The following is a 15,750-nucleotide window of genomic DNA, read 5'->3' as shown; positions in this document are numbered from 1 at the left end:
CAACAAATCGTCTTTTTCTCGAGACAATCACATTCTGAAGTAAGATCTGCACACACAGCGCCCTGCTAAAGTATTTACAGAGACGGCGCTGCAGAGGTCAAACCACGTAGCTGATTGTTATTATGTGTTCCCACTACATACAGTCACTTTGCAAAACTATTCATTTCCTTTAGGATTTTAAAAAAGAACAAAATATGGAAAAGGGCAACAATTTGTATTTACTGGAATACCACTTTAAACGATAATCAGCCAATGATGTGTGAGAAGTAAACTGTCTGCAAGGGAAACAGCATCCTGACTGTACCAGCTATACAGACGGAAAGTATTTCAGGGTGTGAGTGAGAATTATTTCAGGATCTGCTGATGCCTGTAGTGCAGCAGATCTACTCTTGTTAGCCAGATCTAAACTTTCCGTATCTGTAACGACCTGAAGGTCTGGTCTAATGTCTCCTCCCTGACTCTTTGCTCTTTCTACTGTGCAAAAGATGCAACATAGGCAGAGATGGGTTGGGTAGAAAAAACTAAGGTCAAGTAAGACCTCAAGTTTTCACTCAAGTAAAAACAAAAAGTAACTTTCTAAAAAAATTACTCAAGAATAAAAAAGTATGTGGTAGAAAGGCTGCTAACGTACTGAGAAATTGATCATAACACCTGATTTTATATTTTGAAACGTCATCAAACTGGAAAAATATAAAGTTGTGTGCAAATTCTGGTGTTTTAAGGTCTAAAATCGAAATGTTTATCACATATAAATACAGAACAACGCATTTGGGCAGAAGAAACACTTTTTCAAATCTTTTCTTTTTTCAATATTAAACTTCACGTAAAACTAACTAATAATAAACATCATGCTGCCACTACCATGTTTCACATGAGAACGACATTTTCTGTGCAGCGTGTTTTCTGCTGAGGACTAAATACAACAGTCCATCGCAATTTTCAGAACCATGCGGTTTCCTTTGATTTCAAATCATTTTTTTTTGGTTCACCACACAAAAAAAAAAAAAGCTTGCAGTTGTAATGTAGGAAAGAATGAATAAGTTCAGAATCCATGAATACTTTAGCGATGCACCATATTTGCACAAAAGCAGTCAGCTGAAAATAATCCCCACCCTGGAAACTTAATTTTCTCTCCCAACTTTGGAAAAACTCTCCAGGAAAAATGCTTGGTTGTATAAAATCAGAGGAAGTGAACACAAAGGCTGAAAGGAAAATGTGACGGCCGCAGGAAGTGACAAATCAGATAATGTAGGTTTTGCTACAAAAACAGCATTTAACACCTGTAAACAGAAACTTCACTTTTATCTGAAACTATTAACATGAATTCATTATTAACTGTAACACTGCTCATTAATAGGCTTTTATTACATTATCCTTATTAGTATGCGCAGTTGGGCATGAATAATGAATAATGAACTAGCAGAGTGTCCCAGTGCTGGCTGGCCCACCACATAACTCGGATTCTTCTAAAGTTGTGAAACCAAGCTTAAACTATTGTGGGCTGATCAGGCCCAACAAACAGCCTCAGTAAACCAAATCTCTCTGCCAGATCTCCAACCTAGCAGACAATGATTTTAAACGACTAAACTCACCAGGAGGTGAGGATGCAGCTTTATGCTTGTGTAGCACAAAGCTGCATCCAGTCGAATTCAGACTTTATTCCTTTCGAGACGAAATGTGTTCTAATACAACATGTGAGCATGTGCTATTGTTGTGAACCGAGTGCCTGTTAATTTAGAAGCATGAAACTCAGAAGCAGACGACTGCCTACAGGGAACTGTCCTCACCCTCTTGTTCTCCATCTGCACACCACGTTATTGTCCCTGCCAATGCTCGCCACAGACACACACACACACACACACGCCCACACACACACACACGCAGGCACACACAATAAGCATGAATACCAAAACAGTACAGCAAATACCTACCCACACACACACAGCAGGAGAGCTCCAATGCAGATACATACAGCACACACCACTCTGAGTTATTCCACTAAATACCCCACATGTCCACACAAACACACTCCACTAAATCTATGCAGGCTCTTGTCACTTTAAATCCCCCTTGTGAGAATCTTGAAAACTGAACAAATGGTCTTTGTGTCGTCATGCCAAAATCCTTCAGTAGTTCTTGTCACAGAGAAGGAATATTGTCCTGGGTAAATGTTCCCTCCTCACTAAACTTTGCTTACCAACATATTGGCTTCCATTAAACCTGATTTGATTTAAAGTGTTAAGGAATTAGGGGCAAACAATGCTGCCATTTGCACTTAAGTGAATAATCAGAGGCATTGTACTTAGTGTTAAAGTCATTTTTGCTTCAGACAATTATTATTATTATAGGTCAAAGACCAAAAATACCACTTATGAAAGAGAATTATAAGTATGACGATACGTCACATTAAACATCGTCCTGCTTTCTAATCAGGATGGGGTGAAGTAGGCACCAAGTAATATTACTGTGTAAGTTGACTTTTGTTGAATTCCTGAAATGCACACCGTTTTCAACTTCAGATAAGTAACAGCTGCAATAGTGTGTGTGCAACGGGAAGCAGTTCACACTTACCTTTGCTAAATGGGAATTGATCCATTTTGTGAAGGTTCTCTTCTGCACCGCTTCTTGCTCATCTGTAACAAACATGAGGAAGAAGATTTAAAATAACAAACATGAAGTTCAAATACTTATTCCAACGCGACTGACTAAGGATGACTTTCGAATGTGTCACTGAAGCAAAAAAGTTCAACTAAAGAGACTAATAAATCAAACTACACTGTCAGTTTTTGCAAAAAAAATAAAAAGTAAACATAATTTACTATCCAGATAAATCATTCTTATCTTGGTCAACATTTTCCATATAATGACAAATAAGACATGATATGATATTAAACTTATATTTTTCACTATGCCCTCAAGAGGTCCTGATAACAAGCTGATGATTACATTTACATGTTTTGAAGCAGAGACTCATCTAAAAGACCCTGGCCAGAGAAGACAGGAGTTTGATGCCGCTGATCTTAACTACCTCGCAGTTCCGGTTGTGTTGTCAAGGTGATAAATCACTACTCCAGTCTCACGTTTTCCGCAGCCTTTAGCAAGGTTTCTTTCAGGACTATCTGGTATCTAGTTCAATACATCTTTTTATTGACTTTGTCTAACTTAACTTGTCCATGCTGGGGAAATGAAGCATGATTCTGCCACCGCCATGTTTTAGCATGACGTGCTCAGAGGGGTGTGCAGTCTCTGTTCTCCGCTAGGAGGGCTGAATAAATGCAAAGCACACTTGAAAGATTTCAGTTGATTCAATAATGTTGAAACCATGCTACATTTTATTTTCACTTCACCCATTATGCACAACTTCTGTTTATCACAAACTCCCAATGAAATATAGTGACGTTTGTGTTTTAGGACAAAAACATTTGGAAACTTTTCAGGAGTGTGAATACATTGTATGGATACCCAAAACATACGATACAAAAGGTAAATGCAACACCTGTACAACAGCTGCTGTCACGTGTAATCTTTTAAAAATAGTTAATATTATTTTTATTTAAATTTTCCTGTTCAAGTCTGACTTCTCTTAGGGCTCCAGCTGCATTCGAGTAATACAGCGCCACACATGGTACAAGTATAACTAGCGATGTTTAAAATTATGATTTACAAAAACTTGTCAGTGACGGTACAACAGATGCTGCTGACAAGTGCTCTAAAACGTAGCCCTGAGAAAAATTTCCTTCAAACCCTCCACCCTCTGTGCTCAGAACCAACATGTGATTGTTCAGACCACCTCCAGCCTGTCTGTGGTCTTTTAATACATTCAATCACAACGCCTCATGCATTATGCATCATTTGTAACAAAGAAGCACATTTCTGTGCTTTTGTGGTGCTGTTGCTGCGTTGAGGACTGTGTCGTGCATGCCGGCTGGCTAGTGCTGCACTGCTTGGAGTGGCCATTTTTAAACATCCACCCCAGAAACATATAGACAGCGATCACGTGTTTAAGGAAGCGATGCGAACACTACACAGGGAGCAAAGACATCACTGACCTCCAGGCTAATGCTTCATCACTGATGCACTGGGGATGCCCAGCGAAGCAAATCACACACATACTGACACGCACATACTTACACACACACACACACACACACACAAGTGCAGAAAATAAAAATAAAAAAAGACAGCACACACATAATATTGCGTTTCAGCATAAAGTTCATACACCTACAAACCATTAGCATATTTAATGTCCTTATTTGCTCATAAGATCAAACGTCCGGCTTGTTGCCGGGCTACTTACCACGCAGATACTGAAAAAATCCTGTCACCAGATTTAAAGAAGTCTTTCTGACAGAAACATCCTTATAGTGAGCCATTCTACACCCCACTCTCCGGCTCTCGTCCTTTGCGTCTCATGAGTTCCACGGTGTATATACGTGTGTCGGCGGGAAACATAAGGTCCACAGTGGACAAAACGTGACAGAAAAAAAAAAAAACACAGCTGTCCTTTCACCACCTTTCTATCCAGCAGGAAGCAAAACAGATCTGGCTGCCTGGTTTCCCCGGTGAAAGCGAGAGAGCTGCTGGAGGCTGTGATGAAAATGTCCCCTCCTCCCTCAGCCTCTCACACACTGTCAGACATGCACACAAACACACAAACACACACACACACACAGATGGCAAAGCAGAAACTCTAATAGGTTGGGTGATCTACAATCCCATCCTTCCTTCTTCCTGTGTTGTTCCCATCCAGAGAAGCCATGGCTGTGTGGATGTGCACAGCCCTAGCTCCACTGCCTCGCTGTATCATCCTACCATCTGAGGCTGGAGAGGGCTCAGCTAGGAGGCTGGCTCAACCAATCAGTGCGTGAGGAGGGTGTGATGTCACAGCCACGGCTGCATTATCCCGATTTTAAGCTTAGTTTGTGTGTGTGTGTGGGTGCTTCTGTGTGTGTGTGTGTTAGCCATATTTGCCTAAAAGACATATCTAATCCTCTTTGACTGAAACATTTACTGATGTAGCAGCATTGTTTTAAAATCAACAATGACCTAACTTGCTCTTAATTAGTTCAAGTTAAATGAAGTCTCGAGAGTCCTACACACTTGGGAGACAGAACAAAGGCTACTGCATGAGGCAGGTCCTGGTGCAAGTCATTTTAATAATTAATCCTGAGGCTGCTGAATGACATGTACCACCTGCTCTGCCCCGCTCCGAGCCCACGCCATTGTGACGAGGAAACAGGACACACCCACACAGGGATTCCCTTTGCAAAGCGTCATGTGAAAGCTCAAAAGCACATCCATTGTTTTTGCAACAGCAAGCAGAACCGTCTCAGCTCTGAACAGTACCGCTCTACTGCTCTGAATAGAACACATGCACAGTAATGAATGAACTAAATAATAGCTTAGTATTTTGTGCAGAAAATGCCTATTACTTCAGGTCCCAGTGCACAATCAAAGGCTGTTCTTGCATGTTATAAATAAGCCTGAGGTTCTATTAATACTGGTTTATACAAGTCCAGTCCCAGAAAAGCTACTTCCTTTTTCATATGCAGGAAGCTGTTAGTAGCTATGAGAAAATCTTACTGGACAGTTTTTATTTCTGCTCCTGTGCACCACAAATCTGGAGCACACTTCAAAACAGACTGAGTTCCTTTAAATCTATACTGAAAACCCAGCTGTTTAGACTTGCTTGTGAAATATAATCATAAAACATTAATCAATAATCTGATGTGTAATCACGGCTGACTGTGTGCTCTGTGACTTTGCCGTTTTGTGTTTTTATGATGTAAAGCACTTTGAAAGGTGCTATACAAATAAAATTTGATTGATTTGATTGATTGATTCGTGTAGAGTTCAGACGTTCAAAATAACTCTAATTAAATCATTTACAAAAGTTTATCTTTTGTGCCACTTAATGTTAAGATTTTTTTTCTTGCATTTCTTCTCTATTAAAACCTAAATATCCAGGGAAAATAAAATACGATCAACTATTACAGAATAACTCATGGGGTAAGTGAGAAATGTTGGATCCTGTTATTTGGGGAGAACGAGGGGAGCACACATATATTATTTTTGTATTTTCCAAACCAACAGGCCCTGCAGGACCATAATAGTTGTCTTCAACAGGGGGAGCAGGCTGCACGAAAAACGTAATTATTTCCTGCACCTTGTTTCACCTGCAACACAGCAGCTCTTTGCTGTGACTTGTGAGATTTTTCTGTGAGAGCAAACACAAGTTGTGCACTCCATAAATTTGGCCTGTTGGAAGAAAGACAAGAATGAAGCCATTGTTGAAATAATCCGTATAAAAATGCAGTTCGTCACTTAGGGGACAACAAAGGTGCAGAAGAAGATGTTCTGACCAGAGCAACTACCACAACTCACGTTTCAAACTACAGTCACACAACCAGGATTTTCTTTTAAATTAGATAAACTTCAAATTAGGAGTACTTCAAAATGTAAACACGCAAGCAAGATGGCAAATGTGACAGAGCAATTCATCTCAAATCGTGCTAAAGTGTTACCCCAGAAAACACAAAACAGAGGAATTATAGCTGAATAAAAAGCTAATTTGAAAGCAATAACAGAAAAACATTCATCTAGATTTCAGCTGCAAAACGGGCCCATATTGATCCAAAGGCCTGGACTTTAGTTTAGTTAAATAGTTCACTCTGAGGGAAAATGAAAAACTCGTTCAGGTTGAAATGTTCCTTTATGTGGAGCAGCTCCTACGTAATTATATTTTTGGGAACTAATTTGAGTTTGACTTTATTGAGTGTAGTGTAAGAAAATAATAAACAAAAGTTATATGCAAAGAAAATACATTCATATCAAAGGCAAGCAAAAGAAGAACAGTGATGAATATTTACACATTCAAAAGAGTTCAAGGGTAGAAGTTTAAACTTATTTTAACACCCACCCCTCTTACATTAGTAGGATCATCTAATAAGTAACGTCATGACATTATTCCTTAGATAGTATTTTCTATTTCTATGACTGGTAAAATGTATACCATCAATAATTTATGCAGCCGTAATTTAATGAATAAATAGATGATAAGGATCAATTTGAAGTGATCAAACTGAGCAACAAACATCACATCCAACCACCAGAAGCCAATGTGTTGGTACTTACGGTGATCTTAGGTAGATGATACCTTTATCAATACTGTGCAGTAGGTGCATGGTTTCATCGACCTGAGATGGTCACCTGGGAGTCTTATAAAAGCCCACTCATTATGTTATTCCCCTCAGTGAAGAACAGCTTTAGTTCAGCTCTGACAGGCCATGAACAACCGAGCAGGATAAGAAACGACTCAACAGCTGAACGCCCGGTCCTTTCTGAAAAACCCGACACACAGGATCTATAACCAGCTATTGAAAGAAGAGATTATGTATGGAGTGGATCATTTAATTTGTAAAATAATTTGTATTTCAAATCGATTTTGGTCTCATCTGAACAAAACACCTTATTCCACATGGCTTGTGGGGTCATTCTACATATGATTTATTGAACAGGACACATTTTCATATTGTTTAATAATCTAACCCAGCTTCAAACCGCTCCACAACTTTATCCTGTGTTTTATGATCTTCATGATGCAATTTGTTCATTAACATTTGAACTGCGAAGCTACTTATATGGTTAGTAGGTTGATTCCTATAAAATGCATCCGCTGGATCTGTTTTTGTTTCCTGTTTGTGCGTGAATATGTGCACATCTGTATATGTGTGCTACGTTTCACTTAGCATCTGAGACCTTTAGAGAACAGCTGTGTTTATCTTGCAATTATATTACACACTAGTGGACTCTGTTTACTATTTAGGTTACGTCTGAATACAACTGACTGTTCTAGGTTTATTTCAGGGAGTCAAGAGTTAAGGCGGAGGAATATAAATTAATGGCAGGTTTTTATAGATTTTGATGTAATAAAACAAAGAAAACCCTGAAAAACACAGATGATTTTATTTCCACCCTACATGTGTGCACTGTTTTCTCTTTAGCATACTTTTGTTATGTATATATTACGTGTCACATAATTCTTTTAAATCGAAGAAAGTGCACTAAAACCGCTATAAGCAGCTCTAAAATCTGATTCCTGGAGGAGCCTGGGGGTAATTAAATATGTCAAATCATTTGCTAACCGTTTCCACATTTCCTGTCTGACACGTTTGTGAAACCCACAAGAACCTATTGCAAAAGACAAGCCTGGCAGCAGCCATGCTTCTGGTGTACCAAAGCAGAGCAACTACCTGCCAGTCCATCACCATATGCTCCTAATAGCAAACAGGACGAGCGTGAAACCAGCAAAAACATGAGTTATTGCTTTAAAGGAAGAGGCATATCCGCAACTTTGTGAAGCCTCTGCACAAATCTACATAAACACAAAACGTGGGCTACTAATTAAAGTGATTCACACCATTATAGACATCATTCATGCGCTGTTGCTGAAGCCAAAGCGGGTCCGCAGTAAACCTCTGTAGGATGCTTTTAATGACAGGAAACTGTGTTTGATTACCAGAGAAAAGCCCTGCTGCTTGCCATCAACAGTCCACTTAAAGCTGCTGCCACAAAAAACTCAATTCCACCTACTGACTGGAAGCACAGTTATGCAAACTTACACCGTGTCATTTCCACTCCTTGTCTAAAAAAGGTCATTCAGATATATATTAAAAAAAGGATGTTTATTAATCACCTTGGTGATGAGCACACAGGAAGTACTACCTCTCTCTACAGCAGAAACCGGGTAAAACTGGCACAACCACAGGAAAATGTTTCAAGCAGCAGTTTGGGTATCACACCATCACGCCTCACACGCAGATATTTCCAGGTATCCTACATACTCAAAAGTACCCATACACTTAAGCATAAGGGCTCATATTTTCAGGCTCCCCATTATTTTTGCTTGCCAAGGGCACAAATGGTATCGGGTTTAGCTCAGTGCTTTATCAGTGAATTCTGTGAATGTAAAACCACAGAGCACATCATCGCTATTCAACTTAAACAGGAAATTCTTAAAGCGCTAGTGACTAAATGATACAAAAATACCTAAAATTAGGTTGATCTCAGCAAATCATGCGTCGATGAGATCGAGAGTTTCAGCAGAACTGGATTAAAACTGTTTTGTTAAGTTAGATCTCACTTTTCAAACGCGAAACAATAAACAATGCAGCTTGACTGTATGCAGTTTAGTCACAGGATGTTACAGGAATGCTCTAATTGTTTCAAATAAGATTAGCTGGTGGAAAAAATAAAAAGAGATGTTCACGCTGAATCAAATTATACAAATATGCAACCCTATAATATGCTCTGTGGCCCGACGTGTTCAAGGACAGTACTTTCTTTTAATTTTATTTCAGTAATAATGAGCTAAAAGACAATCTAGCACAAAGGAGTTTGAGTTTGTCCATCAGGTGGTGTGTATGTGTGCATGTGTGCGAGAGCCTCCTGCCTTGCAAATGTTGGCGAACTTCAGTCGGGCACAGAGCCAAGCCTTGAATCAGCACAATATTACTGTGCAGTAGTGCAGGAGGAAAGGAGGTCTGGTTCGCATGCCGGCAAAGCCAAAGAGTGTCACTTACCCTGCAGCTTCTGCATCACATTGGCTATGTCCACAGACGACCGACCATAGTGCCTTGGAGACGCCATGTCGACTCGTTGCAGTTGTATCACAAGGTGGGTCACTGATGCCGAGAGCAAGAGATACTTCACAGCTGTCCCGAGTGGGACATCCCTCCGCCCCTCCTTCCTGCTCTCTCTGTCTGCCTCTCTGTCTAATTTCCCTGCAGGAGCAGGTCCAATTGAATCTCAGGTTTCATGCAGGTACAAGCAGGTTTATTGTCCAATAGAGGCGCTTCTTCCATGCAAGTACTGTAAAAGATTTTTAAAAAAAGACTTTAAAGAGTTTCTGCACCTGCTAGAGTATATTTTAATCATTGTAAAGCACTGCAGTTTAGTTTAAAGATAGAGGGTTTTTTTCCTAAACTAATCAAGGTATTTGTTTGCATGACCTTTAAGTTATTAGTCTAAGAGTAGGCATGGTCCAGAAATCCTCAAAGTATAAGTCTGGGTAAACCGAAATGGTTTTATTACATCACATGTGCCACATGTTTTGTTTCACGACAGAAAAGCAACAATTATTTTGCCTGCTGATGAATTAGTCATGTTCAATAAATTAAAATGTGCCTCACAACAACTCTTGTCAGATTATAACAACTTTTGAGCACCTATAATTGGTCTGATGTACTAATATAATTTTAAATTATCAAATTAAATTATGACCTGCTGATTTTAAAGTTATAATAATATTAATATTATATACCAACTCTTCCAATGTACATATTTATAAAAAAAATGGGACAGAACAATAAAATAAAATCTACAATATATTTAAAAAAGATAACTAATAATAGCTCTGTCTAGACTCCAAACAAGGTAGCAATTAATCTACATCTGTGCTTTTTGTAAAAATATACACAATTGTCTAATTGGCTGATTTATGCTGTGGACAGAGAAAAGCCATAGTTTAAGCTTTACCCAAAAAGGGAGTCCTAATATAACAGACTTGTGATCAGCTAATTTGCTCAAATGGACATGTGGACATGCACTGCATTGCGAGAAGAAACTAACAGGAAGTCACACATATGGCTAAATTTAGGCATACAGCTGCAAAATGCACAAAAGTGAATTATTCGCTATACATTAATAGGGAAGTAGCAAATTATACACCACAGCCTACTGTTACGAAGAGGGGGTACAAGTTGCAGTTTAATTATGGCTGACATATTGAGATAGTTTAAGGAAAACCAAAAACCGTGAAAAATTTTGAATTATGCCCATTAAAAGGTCTGTAAACTATCCTGGCACTAGCTTTAACTTAAACCACTATGTGACATGTTGTTATATAATGTTAAGTTATGCTGTACCACAGTAACATTTAGCTAGCAAAGTTAGACACCTGCTGAGGTGGATGTACGATGGAGGCGGCGTTCACTAAAGCCCGTTAAGAACTGGAGGAAGTTGCTAAAAAAAAAAAAAAAAACACCAGATAAACAGTGATAATTACCATGAAAGCGCTCACAAATAAATTCAGACGCCCGACAAAACACTGACACCAACGTATTAAGATAACAAGTACAGTAATGTATGAGACGGACACGAAGTTGCACGTTGTCTTACCGCCTGTCGCAGCGCAGAGCATGGTGAACTCCCCTGAGGAAGTAAGTACCAGTGCTTGTCTGTGTTGCCCGGTTGCCCATGGTAACCCTGAAAATGAAACTGGGTGGCGTGCTTCGGCTCGGCAGCGGTCTACAAGCTGGAAACCACAAGAAACTGGGCGGCATGATGCTGACAGAGGGAGGGAGGAGTCAGATATGTGAGGTATTACAGCACAGCGGCTTTACACCCAAGATTTACGAGGGCATCTCAGGGCAAATTATAATGTCGGCAAAAAATAATAATAAGAATATATATTTTTTAAAGAAATTCAATTCGGAAACTGGAACTCATTTAGATTCTTTGCACACAATGTGAGATTTAAAAAAAAATGTTTTGTTCAGTTAATTTTTACTAATATTGCTTATGTCTGATGGAAAACTTAAGTCCAGTGTTTTTTTTAAAAAAAGGTCAGGTAAATATTAGCTCAAGCTGTGGCCAACAAAGTTGAAGGAAAACTGACTGCCCAGGCAAGATCATTACTATAGAAGCTGGCTCTTTACAGACTGTTTATACAAGTATATAGAGGGAAAGTTGGGTGAAAGGAAAAATATGTTAGAAAAAGATAAACAAGCAACAAAAACGGCCAAATACCACAAAATAGTGAGGGTATACCAAGTGAGATTTGAATGAGTTTAGTAAACTGCCTACATCACATCCACTTCTCCAGACTGTCGATCTGTATCATATGTTAAATATTAACTCATAAACCCCAAAGTTTATTTCTTGTTTATTCCATCTTTGACAACATTTATGGAATTGAAAAAAAGAGACATCAGGACAATTAAAAATAACTTCACCACAGAGGTTGTTTAAATATAGCTAAAGTGATTTGTCCTGAAAATATTAAAGAAGACTGAAAATATTAACGAAGATGAGCCCATTTGGAAATTGTGTGGTAAATTGTTTGATTTCCCTCATTTTAATTAAATAACACACACAAACTCATCTGTCTCTTTCTACAACATGAGTCAATAGAAATTCAATATCTTTCACTAATTTTAAGGAGCCCATAAAGGTCATTTCAGGTCCTTCACCGACAGTTGCAGTTTCATTGTAAAGACTTGACTGCCACCTGCTGGACAACTCCTGTAACATGCCTGTATCAACATCAAGATTTCACGGTTCAGTCCCGAGCCCGAGGGAAAATGTGTAGACATTGTGACATAGACCTTTCTTCAGACTTACTGAAGGAAAAAAATATAACAATGATTCAAATTAAATTCTTCACAGAAAAGAAGCTGCAGAGGTTTTAGCAGCAACTACTCAACTGTAGAAGTTTTGCAATGTTCTCAGTCTTGGAGCAAAAGTGGGAACACTGCAACAATGGAAGGAAATCCCCACAGAGACCTGAGCTTGATACTCCAAAGACACTGGATTGGTTTGGCAGAGTTTTATGGTTCTCCTTGTACTGATTGTTGTCAGGAAACTTGAATAATTTGAATTATTTCCAAGGTGTTGTACATGAGCAAGAGAGTTGTGTTTTTGGTTGGATATTGTGTATTTTTGGATTAACCAACATTTCTTTTCATGGACCATGTGCATCCTGTGTTGTGTGATCATCATAGCAGAAAACATGTAGCATGCTCTACTTTTATGAACGCAATACTAACAGGAGTTTTGTTATGAGGTGTTGATCGTAAGGAAATGATGCAAAAGGAAGTAACACGGCTTCCCAGTGTTATGTCCCACGCAGATAAGCAGCGCGTTTACTAAATTTAAAGCCGGAGGGGAAGGAAGCATGACAGCAAGGTTTCCGCCACACCAAAAACTGTTGGGATTGAAAAGCCTGTCTTGGGGGGAAAAAAAGCTCAGTTTCTGTACGTGTGTGAGTCCGTGTGGAGCTCAAAAACTAGCTAATGGTGGGAAAATGGCGCTAAATGAAACAAATGCATTTTTGGAAATATTAAAATCATTTAATGTTGGTAAGTGGAGCTTAACTTTTTGGTTGCAAAGATCTCTTTAAAGGACTTTTGTTGTTGTTGTTGCAGAAGCTACTTATATGCAAAGACCATAGACAGAAATGTATGTAAAATGTGTATGGAGCAATTGTCGTTTCACAAAATTAAATGCAAATTCGGAAAAGAACGATAATCTGTTAAAGTTAGTCTAAACAATGACAAGCACTGCAGCAGGTTTCTTTTGTGTATTGAAATTTCTTAATCTGCTTTAGTTACAGTGAATATTTTCCTTATTGTCTTCAGGTTCATTTCAAAAGGTTTTTATTCACATCAGTTACAACGTAAAGAATTTGTTTGAAGAATACATTTTTCTTTTTAAATTACATTTTGATCTTTGAATGCGTTTCCCTGTGCCATTCAGTTTCTTTCTTTTATAAATGCAACAAAAATCAACCAGTTATCATTTGCAGTACGTCCGTATTTCAAAAAGAACATAAAACCTAATAATAATAGCATCCAGAGATTTGCTTCAGCTTCGTCTGCCTGTTCTTCAGCAGGGTAGAACTGCAGCACATAGCCTGTGAACCCACACACCGTGCATGATGTAAGATCTTATGTAAAAGTGGCCATTTACAGCAGCATGTGCAACAATAAGTCAATACACCACAGAACAAAAAAAAAATGGGTTGGCATAGACCATTCTGGTAACACTTGTCTTCCTGTTGTTCATTGTGGCCGAGGGTTTAAAGTGTTGTTGAAATCACCATCTGGGGAAATAATTTCCCTCATTTGCAGAGCAACACAATGCATCTGTCCACCCACTCCACCAAACATTTCCATTCTTTGCCTCCCTCGAATGACTCTGCGTGCTGCTTTGTCTTCATCCAGGTGACATGATCCTCGCCTTCTGTTTATCTATTCTCGTGGGCCTGCTGCTGGGAGCTTTGATCTACATCCTGTTGACCTGGGCATCAAGACGCCGGGCTACAGCCAGGATCACAAGGCGCTCCAAAAAGAAGCCTGGCAGTTCGAGACGTGACCCCACGGGCAGCCAGTTTGGCCTTTACCGAAGCACATTCCTGAGTGTTTACAGGCAGCCCTCTCTAGAGCCGGTGGGCCCCTTGGGGAGTAAACCCGGCGCAGAGACGTCCACCTTTCGGCCGCTGCCCAAAAAGAGCAGGCCCAGCCTGGACATGGGAGACGATACACGGGTAACCATGTCAGAGGACACAGTGGCCATGGACTCTTCTGATTCAGCCTCCCTCGTGCCAAGCAAGAGGAATTCCTTCTGGCTGGGCGGCAACGGGCTGAAAGGATTCCTTCCCTCACACACTCCACCTCCTGCATATGACAGTGTAATCCATGCCTTCGAGGAGACTTGCACTTAAAGCCGTCGGTATGACAACGAGAACTGAATCTGCTTTTTTTGTTAAGCATCTACAGACTGTTAAAACGGACTACAGTCGCAATGCTTTTGCAATAACTGCACATTTAGTTTGATTTTTCTTTTACGAAAAAGCGCTACAGTGGCTCTCGAAAGTCACCTCGGTTAAAATGTCAGCTTTTAATTATGAAAAAAAAATGAGACCCTGATAAATCATTTAAAAACATTTTTCAATGTGAAATGAGACATTTATTGTGTACAATTCAATAAAAAAAAATAAAATAAAAAAAACTGGTAGAAGAAAAAAAATCCCAAAAGGTGCAAAAGCTAGGTTGCGTTAGTGTTCATCACGTACTTTGTTGAACCTATTTTTGATTAAATTTCAGCTTTTAGCCTCCACTGGGAAATTTTAGCCTAACCAGGAAAAGGTAGATTGTTGTCACATGTTGAACAACGAGCAAGTGTTCCAACAGTGAAAAATGTTCATTTTCTTTTGTATTAAACTCAATACAAAAAAACAGGCGGTTTTTGCAAATTCACTACAATCCCATATTTTTTACCTAGTTATTAATGACTTTTGGTGCGTTCACACCAAACGCGTTTTGAGCGTCAGGCGCGCCTGGTTTTCGTTCAAAGTCTATGTGCAGCGTTGGACGCGCTCTACGCATCAAACGCTCAAAACGCTCCAAAAGGTTCAAATCGGCCCTCGACGCGCCTCCACATAGACTTTGAATGACAACCATGTGCCTGACGCTCAAAACGCGCTTGCTGTGAACGCACCACTATTGTGGCTTTATAGAAAAAAAATGTGGGAAAACAACGTTACTGTTTTCCCTTATAGATAAGAGCTAAGGTCTTTATCAGCTTAATCAGATTTACTATAAATAATGGTAGTTATACATCATTAAAAAATTTAATTAAATGTGCTTGAAACAAATCTGATTTATTTGCCTATGAACATTTTGAAACTTGTTTTGTTTAGTTTTTCTTTTTCTTGTCCCAGATTTCTTGGTTTTTAGTTGAATTGAGCAGAATGAATGACACGTTATGTGAAAAGTTTAATAGCTGACTTATGTTATATTTAACATCATTTTTCACATCACAACATGTTAGAATTTTATTGTCTCCAAATAACTGTTCTAATTTTTACCTCTGCAATCCTGAAAAACTCAATTTCTTTTATCGAACTAAAAAAATAACACACTAACATTTTGTGGAAGAATTAATGCACAAAATATTAACGATGAT

At 39.0% G+C, this 15,750-nt stretch overlaps 2 protein-coding genes across 12 annotated transcripts in view; one reads left to right on the top strand and one right to left on the bottom strand.

Annotated features, from left to right (window-relative positions):
* The window catches only part of syne1b (spectrin repeat containing, nuclear envelope 1b), a 100,981-nt gene extending 89,738 nt beyond the window's left edge, over positions 1-11,243 (bottom strand). For 7 of the 10 annotated variants that reach the window (XM_044142327.1, XM_044142333.1, XM_044142335.1 and 4 more), the window contains exons 1-2: positions 4,301-4,740; positions 2,572-2,633 (exon numbers count right to left, since the gene is read on the bottom strand). In XM_044142327.1, coding sequence (XP_043998262.1) covers positions 2,572-2,633; positions 4,301-4,376 — 138 coding nt within the window. In that variant the 5' untranslated portion in view covers positions 4,377-4,740. Of the gene's footprint in view, positions 1-2,571; positions 2,634-4,300; positions 4,742-9,584; positions 9,874-11,181 lie in introns of those variants that run through there. The other 3 variants (XM_044142336.1, XM_044142337.1, XM_044142328.1) reach the window with 2 other exon arrangements.
* Positions 11,244-11,299: 56 nt separating this feature from the next.
* myct1b (myc target 1b) lies at positions 11,300-15,750 on the top strand. 2 transcript variants are annotated; one of them, XM_044143194.1, is made up of 2 exons: positions 11,300-11,382; positions 14,007-15,750. In XM_044143194.1, the coding sequence occupies exon 2, from the start codon at positions 14,012-14,014 to the stop codon at positions 14,504-14,506; it is 495 nt and encodes a 164-aa protein (XP_043999129.1). In that variant the 5' UTR covers positions 11,300-11,382; positions 14,007-14,011; the 3' UTR covers positions 14,507-15,750. The 2 variants fall into 2 exon arrangements, with proteins under 2 accessions (XP_043999129.1, XP_043999128.1); XM_044143193.1 differs by lacking the exon at positions 11,300-11,382 and adding an exon at positions 12,876-13,142.

Source organism: Gambusia affinis, linkage group LG16, assembly GCF_019740435.1.
Source record: "Gambusia affinis linkage group LG16, SWU_Gaff_1.0, whole genome shotgun sequence".
In the NCBI taxonomy this organism is placed as follows: Eukaryota; Metazoa; Chordata; class Actinopteri; order Cyprinodontiformes; family Poeciliidae; genus Gambusia; species Gambusia affinis.
The sequence above is the reverse complement of the archived record's forward strand: the minus strand, read 5'-3'. Positions and strand labels throughout refer to the sequence as shown.